Source organism: Mesoplodon bidens, assembly GCF_964165515.1.
Source record: "Mesoplodon bidens genome assembly, chromosome: 13".
NCBI classification, from domain to species: domain Eukaryota; kingdom Metazoa; phylum Chordata; class Mammalia; order Artiodactyla; family Ziphiidae; genus Mesoplodon; species Mesoplodon bidens.
Window position 1 is genome coordinate 73,119,179 of NC_138169.1, and position 18,038 is coordinate 73,137,216.

The 18,038-nt window shown below is 41.3% G+C and overlaps 1 protein-coding gene across 2 annotated transcripts; it reads right to left on the reverse strand.

Annotated features, from left to right (window-relative positions):
• NARS1 (asparaginyl-tRNA synthetase 1) lies at positions 1-15,778 on the reverse strand. Of its 2 annotated transcripts, none has more exons than XM_081252466.1 (15): positions 15,544-15,778; positions 14,411-14,490; positions 12,119-12,184; positions 11,926-12,018; positions 11,751-11,840; positions 10,735-10,813; positions 9,813-9,883; positions 8,327-8,413; positions 6,718-6,939; positions 6,412-6,611; positions 5,640-5,775; positions 4,923-5,036; positions 2,710-2,841; positions 2,273-2,404; positions 1-1,468 (listed from the first exon to the last, which is right to left on the reverse strand). In XM_081252466.1, the coding sequence occupies exons 1-15, from the start codon at positions 15,584-15,586 to the stop codon at positions 1,337-1,339; spliced, it is 1,677 nt and encodes a 558-aa protein (XP_081108592.1). In that variant the 5' UTR covers positions 15,587-15,778; the 3' UTR covers positions 1-1,336. The 2 variants fall into 2 exon arrangements, with proteins under 2 accessions (XP_081108592.1, XP_081108591.1); XM_081252465.1 differs by having other exon boundaries at positions 14,411-14,493; positions 15,544-15,777.
• Between the last annotated feature and the right edge of the window lie 2,260 nt (positions 15,779-18,038).

Sequence of the window (18,038 nt, forward strand, 5' to 3'; positions counted from 1 at the left end):
GAATTTTTACGTGTATCCATTTATTGAATGCTGGGAATAGAGCTTATTGAGGATACATGACATGCATTTTGGGCAAAAATTAACCAAATCTGAAATGAAGCCATTCAATAAGCCTGCAAATTAATAAATTAGCACAGATTAGACCTAAAGACACAGTGTGGGGTGACTCCAAAAGCCATGCAGGGTTGTCATGAAGATTCCAGCTGCAAATACTTTTGGAACTTATTTACTTTTTAAAAATAAATTTATTTATTTATTTATTTTTGGCTGCGTTGGGTCTTCGTTGTTGCGCGTGGGCTTTCTCTGGTTGCGGTGCATGGGCTTCTCATTACGGTGGCTTCTCTTGCTGCAGAGCACAGGCTCTACGCACGAGGGCTTCAGTAGTTGTGGCTCACGGGCTCCAGAGTGCAGGCTCAGTAGTTGTGGCACATGGGCTTAGGTGCTCTGTGGCATGTGGGATCTTCCTGGACCAGGGGTCAAACCCGTGTCCCCTGCATTGGCAGGGGGATACTCAACCACTGTGCCACCAGGGAAGCCCTGGAACTTATTTATTCTTAATTACTTAGGAGCTACCAGGGAAGAGTGAAGATCACCCTGCCTCTTTAGTTTGAACTAATGCTAGGAAGAATGCTGTTCACTGAAGTGCCAAAAAACAAAAACAAAAAACTTGCTCTTACTTCAAACCGTTTAAGGCCATTCTATTACAAATTCTTCCAAATAAATTCGTATGCTTTAGAATGCTATAAGCAGCTATCAGATTTAGAAAAGATTAACAACTGAGGCAAAAGACTATTCATTTCATTCCTGTATCTACTGCTGATTTATACTCTGTTCTAATACCAGCAGATTTTTACAGCATGTTGTCAATTTTTCCCCACAGTGTTTGTTTTAACTCACTGATACAATAAAATGATATAAATTAAAGAATCCCAGTTACACTTAAAAGGACAGAAAGATTAAGTTACTGGAATGTCTCAGACTACAAGTTAAAACTAATCATATATGTGGTATATATGACACAAAGATTATAACCTAAAATTGGATAAAATGCTGAAATATACTCATGACTGCAGAGTTACATGCCACATATTTTCCCCCAAACTTTGTAATGGGTTTTTTTTCTTAGAATGACACCATCAATGTCACTTGATATTCACATGATTTGGATTGCTTTTCATGGTAGCAGGAATAAAAAACAAAAAGAGAAAACAGAAACGGATATACCCCAGTGGAATAAAAAGGGGAAGAGTTTGGCTGTTTTTTTTTTTTTTTTTAAAGAGGCAGCCTGTTCCTTCCATGAACCGTGTTCTTTCCTTAAATCTCCAGGAGGAATCGGTTATGGCTTGCAGCGCTGGACAAATCGAGGGTATAAGCATACATCTCGGATGTGGTATCTATCCAGAATCCAGGTTAAGAATCGTTCCAAGCCCAGGCCATAGCCTCCATGTGGACATGTGCCATATTTTCTCTGTTTAAAAAGAGAGAGAGAGAGAGGGAGAGCGATAGAGAGGAATAAATGCTCAGTTTAAAATTTTGTCCAGAGTCTCCCTGGCGGTCCAGTGGTTAGGACTCTGTGCATTCACTGCCATGGCCCCAGGTTCAATCCCTGGTCGGGGAACTAAGATCCCGCAAGCTGCACGGCATGGTCAAAAAAGAAAATTAAAAAAGTAAATTTTGTCTGAAATAGTTAAAATTTTCTACTGTAAAATGAGTCAGCTTATTGTGGTTAAGAATTCAACCCCTTATAGCTGATTCACTTTGCTGTACAGCAGAAACTAACACAACATTGTAAAGCGGCTATACTCCAATAAAAAATAATTGAAAACAACAACAAACAAAACAACAAAAAGAATTCAACCCCTAATCTAAACTCCTTCATGGACCACATGTGAAAAAATAATTTGGTATGAAAAATAAACCAAGGATTTGCCACCCTGGAAAGAAGAGATTTCAAACTTTTAAATTAAGTTAATGTCTGTGTTTATCAGAAGAAAATGAAGACTAGATATTGGTAGGATCTAATGACATTTTAAAAAATTCAGTAGCTACAAGCAAGGCCAGGAGTTAATAGGTTTTCAAATTAAGTTAACATATTATTGGCCAAAGATAAAACTAGCAGCATTCACATGCCACATTATTATAACCATGAAACTGAATATAGCTCATTCAAATGTCAAAGTATCACCCTGAATACTTCCCTTTTAAAAATTTCAATTTATACAGAACTATTACAGTGAAGAAAAGTTAAAGTGATTAACAAAATTCTTTTTACCTGATCTGTGTACCAGTAATAGGGAGTGGGGTCAATTCCTTCTCTTTTATAACCTGCCAGTATCTCTTCATTATCCCAGATACGCATCGAGCCTCCCACAATCTCACCGACATTGGGCATCAACACGTCGACCTTTCAAAATGAGTAAATAAAATGCGGTTACTACTAGGCTCTCAGTCACGGCTTTGCTCTAGAGTTTAAATGAAAATCACAATTAAGCTCCTATAACCAAAGGAGCACAATGATCATGCAAAATTCAGATATTATTCAAATTCTATAATTTAACAAGACAGGTTAAACCCAATCAGAGGACAAAAAACATTTAAGTACTGTAGATTTATAATGAAATATTTGCTGTGAGCTGTATCTTATTCCAGTGGCAGTGCCCGCCCCTTTAAAAAGCAAAATCTCTAATACTATTTGAATCCCAAACTGACAGATTCAGTAAGGCGGGAATCCTCGGGACATCGCTGCATATAGAAGGACTTGATCTCCACAGGAAATCGACACAGCAAGATGGGCTCATTAATGGTGTCTGTCATCAGTCTCTCAGGAGCTTCTGGGATATCCTGAGGTTAAACAAGACTTCATTAACATTTACAACTCGAAAGGCAACGAGACAGAAGCAGCTCTTTGACCCAGTAGCAGCCCTTCATCTTATTCATGCAACAGAGTCCAGAATACACACCCACCCATAACCCATAACCACGTGGGTGCTAAGGACAATTTCTGCAAAACGAACTGTAAATAGATCTGCCTCCTCCTACAGTATATCTGTGCCATATTGCTTGAGGAACGAAAACACACACAAAAAACAAACAACCTCCCAGATACGGCTCAGTTATTTTTTTTTTTTCCAGTGGCCAGTGTTATCTAGGTCTGAAGCAAACGCAGTCCACTCAGTCCCACAAGGCATAAGATCACCAGTAAATGCTCCACAACATCAGTGATCTACACACAGAGTATGTTATTAATAACACCAATCTTTAAACTCTCCTGTTCTCTCTGCTTCTTTCCTGTTACAATAAATCTGCATGCCTTCAGTGGCAGTAAGACACAGTCATAAGACAAATAACCAGTGTCAAGTTTATAAGTGGAACCACACCTGCAGTAGTTAGCCAAGACAGGTTAGATGATGATGAATCAAGTTAATCTGCTTCCCTCTCAAACATCCTTCAATAAACCACACATAAATTCAAGTTAAAAGTGAAAACTCATGTCCCAGTAAAAACAGATTGAGAGAATTGGACAAGACTCATTGATTTGTTTAATGTAAGAACCTGAGAGGGAGCTTAGCCATCACCTGGCACAGCTGTTTTCAAGCTCTCGTCCCTGGAGCCCTGCGTCGTCTAAAGTCCAGAGAGGAAACGGGAGGTGAGTGGGAGAGCTCTGGTCTCTCCGCCTGTAACTGCTTTACATACTAGAGTCCATACAATTGAACTGGGGGAAAAGGGGTCGTACTGCACATTCCGAAAAGTTTGAAGTCCTCTTCTCTACTCTAGCGCCCTCATGTGTATGGGATGATACTGACACAAAGAGGAAATGCTGACACACATGGAGGACTTCCTGCGCCTCGGCCCTGCTAAGCATTTAGCTCATTAAGTTCTCATAACTTTGCAAGGTGGACGTTACCTCCAAGGCAGAGATAGGGAACCAGAGAGCGGAGTCACTGGCCTTAAGTTACCCAGCAATAAGGACAGAGGTGGGAGCAAAGCCCACCTGGGGGGCTTCTTACTCCAAAGCTTGTGTTCTTTCCACTCAACCACACTACTTTGCTGAGTGCTGGGTGCTAACAGTTCTCAGGTTTTCAGCACAGGATTTGGTTATTATACATCATCAACTGAATTCATGATACAATAAAAGTAATTTACATAGACCTAGTACACTGTCTGTCCTCTGTAAATTCTTTCTAAAAACGAAAGAAAACTCTAGTTAGCAGCTATTACTCACATTTCATCTGTAAAACGGATTTGCAAATACTATGTAAAGAGTGGTTAAATGCACAGGGAAGAGGGCTTAGAATAATGTTAACAATCTATACCCCCAAAACATGCTGGGAGGGTGCTCCTGGGCAAGACAGACATGCTCAGTGTATCTGGGGCACCGGGCCACCTTCCCCAACAAAGCCTCCTCTCTTGGTTTTGCATTTTAATCAGTGGCGATTTTCTTCTTTGAATTGCCTCCATATGAAGGAGTTATAATTCACCGTTTTGGGGGGAGGAATCCTTTTTGAAAGAGCCAGACGGTTTCTCCAGAAAACCAAAACAAATATATACACATACCAACACTTTGCATGTGATTTCAAAGTTTATAACGTTCTTAAGCATCCTGCCAGTCTAGAGAATTACAGCTAGAGCTTGTAAGTCAAGACCACAGAGTGATCATGGAAGAGGAAAGAGATAAAGGATGGGACGTGAAGGCTACAAACTTGCTAATATTTACTGAACACTACAGAAAAGGCACTGCTCTAAGGTCTACTCTACATCTACTAAGCCACGGATCCTCAGACAACCCCAAGAAGAAGGGTCTGTGGTTATCATTTATTTGACAACAGCAGATGCCTTCTGCATTACTCGTTAATTAACTGGAAGTAGCAATCCACTTAAGCACAAGGCTACCTTTGAAACAACGACTAGAAAGGAATACATACCTCTCCAAATTCATAGAAAGTTCCATCTTCTTTCTTTATATTGTGTTCTTTTAGCCACACAATAGCATCTGAATAGTTCATCCGTTTGAAAGGCCGTTTGGGGGGCTTGAAGTTCTACAGTAGAAAGGAAAAATACAGTGTATATAAAGAAACCATTCACACTAACATTTCCATTTTAAGAAACACTATTTATCATTATTATAAAATATTATTTCAGACTTAAAAACAATGTGGTGAATTCCCTGGTGGTCTAGTGGTTGACTCCACACTTTCACTGCTGAGGGCCTGGGTTCCATCCCTGGTCGGGGAACTAAGACACGCAAGCCATGTGGCATGGCCAAAAAAAAAAAAAAAAAAAAAAATCTGTCTGGAAATGAGTTAAGGGAGTCAAAAAGTATAAAATTCCAGTTATAAAATAGGTAAGTTCCATTAACAAGATGTAATGTACAGCATGGTAACTAGAGTTAATAACTCTGTATTGTTTTAGATATATAAAATTATTATGCTGTACACCTAAAACTAATATAATGTTATATATCAATTATACCTATATATATATTAATCATTTATTTCAAAGCTCACAAAGCTATTAAACCTATAAAAACCTAAAAAAAAATCTATTGAAAAAACCTAAAAAACGTAAAAATCTAAAAAAAAGACTTCACTGCCTTCCGAACAGGATCCTAATTTTGTGTTTCCATACGATGGCAGACCTACCGGGTTGAGGTCATGCACTACGCTTGCTGCGGGTGATTTCAAGACTCTATCGACCACGTCACAGACCAAGTCCTCCAATCGGTTCAGGAGCTCCTCAAAGGTCAGGAAAGGGCACTCTGCTTCCACGTGAGTGTATCTGAGGAACAAGACAGTAGCTCAGAGCCTCTCTTCTTTTCACAAAGTTTCTCTTAAGCAAGGGTTTTAATGCTGGGAAACTGTCCAGAAAGGGAAAACTCCCACCCTGCTAATCAACTCCCAACTCTCCAAAGCAGTTTTAGCCCACCTGCCTTCCTTTCCCCCTTAATAGTCATTTCTTGTTTATTCCTCAACACATAAAGGATCAAGACAAAGTGAATGAACAGACCTTAGTGAGTTATGGCCTAAGAGGCAACACTTCTTAGACAGTTTCCATTAGTTTATTCAACTGCCCTTCATAGAGCCTCTTAATACATCGGAGGTTTTTACACAGACATCATTTACCTACATCAAGATTGCTTCTCTAAGGTAGATAGACAGTGGGAAGCAGCCGCATAGCACAAGGAGATCAGCTCGGTGCTTTGTGACCGCCTGGAGGGGTGGGATGGTGAGGGTGGGAGGGAGGGAGATGCAAGAGGGAAGGGATGTGGGAACAGATGTATATGTATAACTGATTCACTTTGTTATAAAGCAGAAACTAATAAAAAATACGTAAAAAAAAAAAGATTGCTTCTCTAAACATATTTTCTTTAAAAAAAATTTTTTTTTAAATAAAAACAAAATGACAATTATGTACTCAGCCAGGTGCCTTCGTGTTCTGGATTGCTCTGCCCTGTATGACTGTGCGATACAAAAAACATCTCCCAGAGCTGGAATGCAGGTCTCCAGGTACAGCTGAGAGGACTGAGTCAGATACGCCTCTTCCCCAAAATAGTCCAGCTTGAAGAGTGTGGCACCGCCTTCCACTTGTGTTTGCACTAACGTTGGAGGACTGATCTATTCAGGTGGAAAGGAGTAAATAAAGGCCTTCTGTGAGCACCACTGTTCAAGCTCAAAAATGCCAAAAGGCATTGTTTGCAAAGCATGATGAATGCATACTTACTTCGTAGTACCCCCTATCGAAGAAGTGATCTCTAAAGCACCTGGTGACCACAGAACGTGCTTTTAGGATTTTGGACATGTTTTCTCCCCGGATCATCATGTGTCTGTTGTTGAGCTGGACGTCAACGTCAGACTCCTCATTGATTAAGTTATCAGCGCCTCCAGCGGGGGCCAACCCGATCAGTTCCCAGAAGTCACAATTCAGCTCATGGCCCCCTGGAGCCTACATTTTTTAAAAAGGGGTAGGGAGGGAGAAGGAAACAGAAAATTTACCATATGAAAGATTCTCATTTATCTAAAAATGTTTAGTAAGCTCATATTTCTAAGAACCTTATCATTATTAGCCTACCCTTCTAAAAATGAAGACCCAATAACTGAATTTTATATTTATTTAATATTTCTTTCAGACTAAATACACATACACAATTTTTAAAAATAGAAAAGCACAAACCAGAAAATAAAATAAACTATAATCCCACGACTCGGAGTAACCACTAACTATTGTCAACATTTTGGTATATCTTTCTAGCCTTTGCCCAATAATTTAAAAGTAACATAATACACACATTGAAAAACTCCTTAAATACAAAGGTTTTACTAAAAGGTGTTTCTCTTTGGAACACATATATATCTAGTAAAAATTCAAATTCTCCCTACTAATTCCATTGAAAGCATTACATTTTAGAAGCCACATAGTATGAAATATATAGCTATCTTGGTACCAAACACTGGATAGCAAGTAATAACACAAAAACCATTCCATTTTACAATCACATTACTTGCAAGGAAAATTCAGTAAACCTGAACCAGATATTCACTCTTAACATAGGTTCTTCACATAGACTCTGGGAGACTCTCTTTTATCAGTATTTCTAGTCTATCAGGAGGACACTATGGACTCCCTCTGGTGGTTGATATGTCACGTCTGTTTGTTTTCTTTCCCAACAAACAAATATAACCACAACTGTTACTTGACCAATAATTACCAACAAGTAACTCTAACTGGTATAGGTTACATGCCTGTTGGCTGGGGAACAGACAACTGTCTGACTATCAAACCTAGCTTTAAGTTTTTAAAAAAGAGGCTTTCAAATTCTGTTTTAAAAGTTTCAGATTTATTTTACTTTATTTATTAAATATTTATTCGGCTGCGCCGGGTTTTCGTTGCAGCATGCGGGATCTAGCTCCCTAACCAGGGATTGAACCCGGGCCTCCTGCATTGGGAGTAAGGAGTCCTGACCACTGGACCACCAGGGAAATCCCCAAAGTTTCAGATTTAGATCACTGTTCTTTCCTGAAAAACTTTTGGTAGACTAAATCTTCATTTCCACTTCGCTGAAAAATTATTCACATACACACAGCAAATTGTTCTCACCCATGAAGTTTATTCAGGAATTCCTTAGGTTGAAAATCCCTGAGATCGTTACAAGGGCACACAAGCTGTACAGTCTATGTATCTCACCAGAAAAGGAAAAGGCATTCTAAATTTAGCAAGTGCATCACATTTGTATATTTATATGCCAAATACCAAAAGTATTGATACAAATAAAGACACTGGAAAACAAACAAGTACACAACTCCTCTCTCAGTGAGGAACTCAACGCACTCACCTGCTTGCCCTTTGGGGTAAGATTTAGCATTCCATACACTGCGACACTACTCTCAGTGGACAAGACTATTCCGTTGTAACACAGACACTGTAAGAAGATCAAGTTCAAATTCAGTCACTCACATTTACATTAAAATAGTCTACCATATAGAAAGCAAAGGGAATTATTCACAAACAAGTTCTCTCATCCAAAACTAGTAAAATAAGACAGCCATCAAGCATTTATCTTTATACAGATACACGTATATATATGTAAATACATACTTTACATACATACACATGCATAAATAACACTAGCCCATATCTCTCAAAAATATCTGGAAAGTTCATTTCTCTTTTTCTTTAAAATTTAGACTATTAAAATAATACACAGAGTTCACTTAGACTATGATAATCAATACTTGCTAAAATCATTAGGAGAAAAGTGATGGAAAACTTTATAAAGGAGGGATCAGACCATCAACATCTGAACCCACTAATCATAAAGACAACCAGAATTATGTGCTTCATGATGTGATGTCATTGGAAGAATACAGCTTTGTCCATGAAGTAGTTATATCAAGAAGAAAAAGAAGCAGAACATGAATCTGACCAGACCTAACCTCCAGCTTATAAGAAATACAAAGGATACAGAAACATGTTAAATGACACCTTTTGATGCAATCAACCAAATCCAGAATGTGAGAAGTCCCACAGGACCAATGACCAGACTTTTTCCAATAAATGGCAAGGGGGAGTGGAGTGGAGAAAAGAGAATGAAAAGGGAGATCTGTTATAGATTAACAGTGTTTTCAGAGACATATCAACTAAATGCAACATGTAGATCTTGTTTGGATCCTCATTCAAACCAACCAACTGTAAAAAAGACATCAATTGGGAGAATCTGACTGGATATTTAGGAGTTGTGCTAATTTTGGGTGTGTGTGATAATGGTAGTGTGGTTATATTAAAAATATTTCTTCTTGGTGATGCATATGCAAGTATGTTTATATGAAATATGATGTCTGGGAGGTAAAAGGGGGGAAGCAGTGAACCAGAACTGGCCAAATATTAATCATTACTCGTTATGGACTTAACGTGTATCTGCTGCAAATTCATATGTTGAAACCCTTCTCTGCTCTCTGCTATGTGAGGATGAGCACACTACAGGAAGTGGGTAGCCTGCAACCCAGAAAAGGGCCCTCACCAGAACTTGACCATGCTGGCACCCTGATATGGACTTCCAACCATGAGAACCATGAGGAATAAACTTCTGTTGTTCACAAGCCACCCAGTTTATGGTACTTAGTTACGGCAGCTCAACTAAGACGTTACTGAAGCTGAGTGATGAGCATGTGAGGTTTCCTCCTACTGTTCCATTTTTGAGATGTTGGAAATTTTCCACAATAACAGTTAAAATAAGTACAGACCCTAAGATTCCCAAAACTAACAATAAAGTAACCTATTGAAAAAAACTGACTTTTCATTGTAAATATCAAAATATTTACCAAATCATCTGACAAGACACACTGGAGATAACCCGTACCATCCCGCAACACCAGAAACATTAAATTCTTTCCTAAAAACGAGAAAGAGAAGTTTAGCTAGATTGTTCAAGAGGCACTTGAAAGCACTTTCTCATAATTTAATCTTATGTAAAGGAACCGCCACGGTTAAATGTTGAAAGTTCAAACCTCCCACATGGCCCCATTCCTCTGAAGCGTTCACCAGTAATATCACTTCTCAGTATCTGGAAAGTATTTTGCCTTCTTCATTTTTCAAATCCTTCATACTTTTAAACCCTATGTGAGCCTCCTGACCCGCACAATCATGGGAAAGCAAGACAGTAAGCATGGGAGTCGAGGGATTAAGTCTTATTCACCGTTGAGTCCCCTGCAATACCTAGCAGAGCGCATTCAGCGGGGGGTGATATATACTGCCGCACAGAAGCACTCTTGGTTTTTTATGCCCCCTTTCTTTTTACGAAGGATTTGACAACCACTTACAGTAAAAGACATGTAATAAAATAATAAAATAAGAAAGAGAAAGCAAAACATCAGGACCAAGTACAAATATACTAATTATAAAAATTAACATCACTGCCATCAGTAAGTTTCAGATTTGACTCTGCACTTCCGGTAATATACCCCCTGCTTTCCTTAAAGAATTCAATTCAATTAGACAAATATTTCCTGGATACCTCCTGATCACTGTGACTGCTTACAGTTAAGTACCATTTAAATAACTTTTAAACTTTCAATAGTCATATTAAATAAGAGCCAATTTAGGATACAAATTAGTACTTCCTTTAAAAAGCTAGCATTCTCAAACAAAAATACCCCCAAGTAAATGTTTTTTTTAATGTTCTTCATCATCTAAGAGCAGGGATCTCGAAAATTAAAGAGAGAAAAGGACAGCCATGCCAGTTACCTTGCCTACGCAGCCTGTGGACCCAGCCAAATACCTTTACTCTTTGGCCTCTATATCCTTCTAATTCACGAATCTTCACCTGTCAAGTTAAAATAAAAAACATTTGACCCAGCATGTCATTTATCACATACCAACTTTGTCACGAATATTAGATAGATGGCAGAAAAGTGTTAAAAATTCACAAGTGGTGTAAAACTTCTGACAGTCACTCTACTACAGGTCAGAGCCAAAAAATTTTACCACACTGGGGGAGTTAAAAGAAAAAAAAAATCCAAGTCTTCTTTCTCCTAGTGTAAAACTGTCAGTGAAACAACCAGAACTTCAGATATTGTTATATAAAATCAATGAATTCACAATAGCAACAAGCCTAGTCCACACAGAGCCCTCTGCCTGACCTCACCATCCCTCCCACCACTCTGGGTGGTGGAAGCTACAGAGGCTGGCTTTCCCTCTGAGGGATGGAGGAGAGAGGGGAGGGGAGGAAGGGGTTGGTGGGTGTGGCCAAGAAAACAGCCTCCTCACTAAGGAAGCAAAAAAAATGACAATCCAGCAGCAGTAAGAACCATTCGAATTCTAACCATGTCCATTCACAGTCCAGCATTCTGGTCTAGAAAGAATATAGACATAATCAAATTTCTAAACCTTTTTCTTTATTTAAGAAATCATGAAAATCTTGGATTTCAACCTCTTCTTTTTACTGTGAGGAAACTGACACCCCGGGAGGGTAAAATCACTTGTCTGAGACCACACAGCCCACCAGGCCTGGATTCCAGGGCTGCTAGCTTTTAGTCAGGACAGAATTCGTTCAACATGCAATTACTAAATTTTATCAAAAAATGAGCCCCGCAAGGACCAGCCTCATAACTCTCAAACATTATTGTGCTCTCTCCCTTTTGAAAGAAAAGAAGAGACAAACAGTGCAAAGGAACAAAGCACGTGGCATGCCCCTCAGACACAGAAATAATAGTTTGACTCCGTGAGTCCATGATATTGGAAACGATACACATCACACTTACGCAATTTGGCTCTGGAAGACTTGGGTCGTTTTTAATGGTAATCTTCTTTGCTTCTTCCAGGTTCTTCTCTCTTCGTAAATTGTCTTCTGCCTAGTTTTAATAACCGGGCAATTTGTTAACATGGCTTCTGGTGTCCCAACTTGAAAAAGGTTCACAGAGCAAATCTACTGCTCACCTCTTTCTTTTCCCGGGATTCACTCTTCATCTGTTCCCTGTGCCACAGTTTTCTAATGTTCTTCATCTGTGATTTAGAAATGACATCCCACCTCTGGAGGGATAAACAGATATTTAATGTTTTCAAGACCGCTGTATTCTAATGAAAGTTTCTTCACAAAATCTAATTCTGTAAAGCTTTGGGTTCACCCTACCTCATTTTCTTTTTGTGAATCTACGTAAATGGTAGGAAAGGGTTCTTTTCCAACTGTCATCAAAGCCTTGGGGAGGGAGGGACAAAGAAAAAGCACATTTCTTTAACATTGTACAATGTTTAAAATCAAAATAACACCTGAATTATGAGGTAACTTTGATCACCTAGAACATAATTGAGAGCCCAGAAGAAAGCATAAGACCCCACCAGCCAAAGATCAATGTCAACAGAAGGAATGGCGGAACATTCAAAGAACATTTTCCTTAAGGTAGAACGTCCTTTCCCAAACAATTCTAGCAAGTTCGGTGACATAGTATATAGTTTCCCATACTAGTGGACTAGAAGCAACAGATTTTAAGTGGCCATGGGGACCGACAGGAGGTACGCTGACAAAAAAAGAAGAGACAGCTGATGGCAAAGGCCAACTGCAGGGCACATCCAGACGATTAATCCTCACGAAGAAATGAGAGAAGTCATGTCTGAAACTCTCAAGAGCATAGTGGTTAGGTACACAGAAGGCTAAGTTTCATTTAATTGGAAAAATCCCTGTGTGTAGAATGTATGTACCTCTTTTCACCAATACTGGGACATATCAGACATCAATATTATCATTTAATATTTTATAGTTTATATACTTTAAAAAAGCAGATAGTTGAAAGTATGTAAAAGATAAGTGTTTTATTAACTGCTTCAAATATTCCTTCAAATTTTCTCCTAAGTTATCATCAACCAAGAAATGCAATGAATGACTGTCTCTCATGTAAGATGTGAAGCTTATGAAAACTGACCTTTTCTTAAGATCTAGTTTCCAAACCTGAAAAATACTTTTCATCTTGATTTAACACTAGTCTCAACTCAATTATTGCTACACAGGAGGAGGAAACCTGGATCTTTTGGAAACATCCAGGAGAGTTCAGTTCCTCCTTTTAACAATTAGACTTTGTAAGGATGTTTGTAAATCACTAAGAATTCATTTACTACCTGACCGTCTGTACTGATCCCTCCTTTGTTAATCACTGATATTGAAAGAGTCAAACTATGATTCTCCAAATCAGAATGGCACACTTCTGCTGACAGCGACATTTTGCAAACATTCATCTAAACACTATTGTCAGTTCTGGGTAGCCACAGGAATCACCCCAACAATCCAAAATGAGAAAGATTTCCCTCTAAGAGTTAAAAAATTAAGATCCATGGTTGACACACCAAAACATAACCAGAGTATGAGCTAAAAGAGGAGAGAATGGTCCCAGGACAGGAACACTTGATAATAACCTAAATGAATACTGTAACAAAGCTCACAAGAAAGGGGGATTGGCCAGACACAGATACACAGAAAGAAGTGGCAGGGCAGTGCGCTTCCTGGTGCTGTCCTGGGAGAGGGCTTTAATCAACTTCCTTATGTAGCAGCTGTAGCCATTCCAGTCTACAGGCAAGCCCACGGCTACTTGCAGAGGGATGTCTTCTCGGCCCACACTGTAACCCGATGCCATCAGGTACCTACTCAATCCTGAGTCGAAGCTCTCAAAGAACCCATCTGAACTGTATTTGGCTTTCCACGTAAGTCTGCTTAAAGAGAATATGCTAAACTCATTGGAGGATTCTACACCCTGAGAAATAATAATATATTGTTAAATTAGCATTCTGGCTTTAGGCTCCAGACTCATGAGTTCCTGAGTGTCTGCTCTGTTCTTGGTACTGATATAAATCAGGTCTTTGAGTCTCAAGGCTCAAGATCACATCTGGATTCGAGTGGTAAATTCACCGAGAGAACTCTTAGGAGTCAGTTTGAAAGAAATGTGAGCATAAACTCAGATGACGAAATGTGAGCATAAACTCAGATGACTAAGGGAAGATGATTTTTAGTTGTACAAGAATTAAAAAACTGGCCAACTGACTCACTGGAGAGAAAAATTCTGAGATGCGATGCCATATAGTAAGGAAGAAAAGAAGACACCTATTAAAAACGTTCAAGGGGAATTCCCTGACGGTCCAGTGGTTAGGACTCGGCGCTTTCGCTGACAAGGGCCCAGGTTCAGTCCCTGGTCGGAGAACTAAAGATCCCACAAGCCTTGAGGCGCGGCCAAAAAAAAAAAAAAAAGTTCAAAAAAGTTTAGATGTAGATATCTAATACCCTTAAAGCTACATATCTGTATACACCCCTTACTTGCCCTTTTCGGAAAGTTCTCTTCAAACCTAGTGCTTTAAATAAAACTCCTGACAAGTCACATAATAACTGACATGAGTCATTAATAAATGCAAAGTCGTTTTCCTAATGAGAAAGAGGCTCTACCTTAAGGCCTGTTTTAAAAGGTTTCTCCTTGGTTCCATCACCAGTAGCATCACTTCCCTCTCGGTCTGAGACATACAGCTCTGCTGTTTCACAAAAAGAGAATAAGTTACTCACTTGGCCAATAATTATCAGTCACCTCATACTGCAGCTACTTTATCCATTCTTTATCTTTGTAAACAGAACAAGCATCTGATTGGTAAAAATTATCAAGGTCCGAAAGAAATTACATAATTATTTTCCCACTCCCCTATCCAAGGACATCCATCCCATAAAAAGGGATTAGTTAAATTTAGCTTTTCAAAAGGAACTTTGATCATTTTCATTTGTGGTACTGCTTCTATCTACTCGAATCCCCAACAGAAAGCAATGGCTTTTCAGTTGGCCAGACCAAACTGGAAGCTTGGATGTTGTACCTTAAAAGCCAGAGTGACCCTGGAGAATTCACTTAACCTTTCTGGGCTTGTTTCTGAGCCTATAAAATGAGGAAAACAATACCCATCTTGAAGTACTGAGAATGACATATATAAATCAGATATGCTGGTGCTAGAGCACAGAAATCAAATAAATACCGGTTTTCTCTGGTCTTTAAAGGAAACCAAAGCTCTGAGGTTAAACAAACTGAAGAAGGCCTCACAAGGAGTAAGCGAGCAGAGACATCAACCCAGGTCTCCTGAATCTCTTCCTTTTCCTACTGCACCAGATGGTCTCCCAGGAAATCTCAATATAAGTGAGGATATGTGAAAAAGAATTCGCATTCTGAAGTCCTTTCCTGCCGGTCACTTGGAAGAGTCACATATTTGGGGTCTGCCCTGAGGTCTGGCCATGCCTCGCTCTGCCTACGTCTCAGCTGAATCACAGGATTTCTCGCAGTGGGACCGGGCCGGGAGCGGCCGCCACCCCAGCCGGGGCACCCAGGGCTCGAGGGGAGCCGGGCCTGCTCCGCGAGCGCGGACCCAGGGTGGGTGCTGGCCCCTCCTCCCTCCCACCATTCACGTAAACAGCGACGGGGCGCCCACTCTGCGCCCGGCACCAGGGTAGTAAGAGCTGTATTCGACCGGAACAAGGCTGCTGCCCCAAGCAGGAGCGCCGCGCCGCGCCACTTACACACCCCGGGGTCCCCGAGCCTCACTCACCTAGCACCATCCCCGCGGTCGCCCTGGTCACCTCCAAGGACATCGCCTCCAACACGCCGCCGCCTTATCACCCGCAAAGTGCACCGGCGACTTCCTCAACTCGGAGGTTGCATCAGATAATGTCGTGCAGAAGTCGTCGCAGTAAGTCACCCGAGCGCGCGGCTCCATTGGTTACAGGAGGTTACGGAGCGTGGGCGAGCGGCGCCGCAGCCGCCATCTTTGGTCCGGGCCTAAGCAACTTCCGGGTATGGCTCCGCCCCGCTCCCCTCGCTCCCTCCCCGTGAGCTGGGGGCTTCCGGGGGCACCAACTGGGACTCCTTGGCTCCGCGACATCCGGGTGGCGCTGCAGTCCCGATCCCTCCGGCCTGCGTCTCCCCAACTTTCCCGCTGAATCTTCCAGTTCCGCGCCACCCCCCACCTCCCGTTGTGGGCACGGTAGGGCCCTTCCAGAAACCGGATCCTGCATTGCGTTCCACATCCCCAGATGGTGGAATGCTTGTGGAATTAATGTCGTCATCAAATACATTGAGCTCCAGCCACAAGCTGGGGGTGGAGGTAGGGGTTAGGGACAGAGCTAAGGGTAGTCCTGTCTCCCATTCACTAACTGATTTGAAATATGAAGATGTTTTAACTTTCTAACTTCAATGAACGAATGAATGTATTTCTGTATTTGTCACTCCGACTATAGGGTGTGTTTTTATTTTAAGTTGCAAGAATCACTATTACGGAGGCCGTGATAACGTTGTGAAAAGAACTAGGGCTTCAAAGCTGGTTGGAATTCTGGTTCTGCCTTTTGCTGTGTGCCGTGGGATAAATGAGCTAACTCGTCTGAGCTTCAGTTTCCCTACTTGTGAAGGTTGATTAAGTTCACCGCCCAGCAGTCATAGGTACTAAGTAAAGGGTAGGTAACATCATCATTCTCAGCTTAGTGGAATACCAGAGTTTGTCCCTGAATCAAAGGAAAACATACTCTTGTTATGAAAGAAACTCTAAAAATAATTCTGTGCATAGGTTCAGAGTCTATCAAAGATATGAACCAGATACTTTTCTTGAAGAATCTTTCCCCCAGTTTCACGGACTTTCCCCTTTCCCTCTTTGCTGAATGGTTTCTCTTTGCTCATGTGTTAGTTATCTATTGCTGCAAGGCAAATTCATTACCTCACATAGTTTCTGAGGGTCAGGCCTTCGGGAGTAGTGGAGCCAGGGGTTCTGACACAGGGTCTCTCCGTAATCAAGCTGTGGGCAGGGGCTGCAGTCACCTGATGCCTTGACTAGGTGAGGATCTGCTGCCAGGCGCACTCGTGGCTCTTGGCAGAAGGCTGTGGTTTCACGTCAGGTGGGCTCCCCAGAGGGCTGCCAATGACGGGGCAGCTGACTTCCCACAGAAGCAAGTGATATGAGAGAGAGAGATTGAGAGAGAGAGAGAGAGAGAGAGAGAGACTGTATTGGTTGCCTATGTTGTATAATAAATTACCCCCAAACTCCAAGCAACAGTCGTTTTCTCACATTGCCTGTGGACCAGGAATCTGGGCAAGGCCTAGGTGGGACCTCAGGCTCTGCGTCTCTCAAAAGACTGCAATCGAGGTGTCAGCTGGGGCTAATTTAAGATTTTTTTTTAGCAGTTTGTTTTGAAAGTTGTATGTAAGATTACTCAAAAATACGGAATGCTTCACACATTTGGTGCCATCTTTGCATGGGGGCCATGCTAATCTCTGTATCCTTCCAATTTTAGTATATGTGCTGCTGAAGTGAGCACAGCCTAAGATTTGTAAATCTCACCTGGATGATACTTTCCCACACACTCCTGTGGGTGTTGTCAGGATTCAGTTCCTCACAGGCTGTTGGACTGAGGGCCTCAGTTCTTCGCTGGCTCTTGGCCAGAGGTCTCCCTCAGCTCCTTACCACGTGGGCCTCTCCGGTGGGCCGCTTGCTTCATCAGAGCAAGCAAGCAGGAAGGAGAGCATGCAGGCAAGATGGAAGCCACGGTCCTTTGTATCCCATCACTTTTGCCATATTCTGTTCATTAGATTCGAGTCACTTGGTCCAGCCTACACTCAAAGAAAGGGTTTTACACCAGGGCACAAATACCAGGCGGCAGGGATCATGGGGCCATCTTAGGAAGCTATCTGCCACAACAACTAAACCCCGAGCTGTAGTGCCTTATCATAAGCTAACCGATGAATGACATTTCATCATTTCTGCTATATGTTACTGGTCACACAGACCAACACTAGTATAATATGGGAGAGGACTACACGGGGGGTGAATTCCAGGGGGTGGAGGTCACTGGGGGCCATACTAGAGGCTGACACCACAGCCCAACCAATGAATTTCTCCCCTTCATCCTGCTTTGAGCCCCCAGAGGCTGGCTTATGTGGACACATCAATGGGCTCTCTGGCTTCTGGTCAGATGCAGCCAATGGGGAGCACTGGCAAGGTAGGGGTACATATTCCCCTAGCTCCCTCATTGCAGGCTGGCTGCACCTTCAACTGAA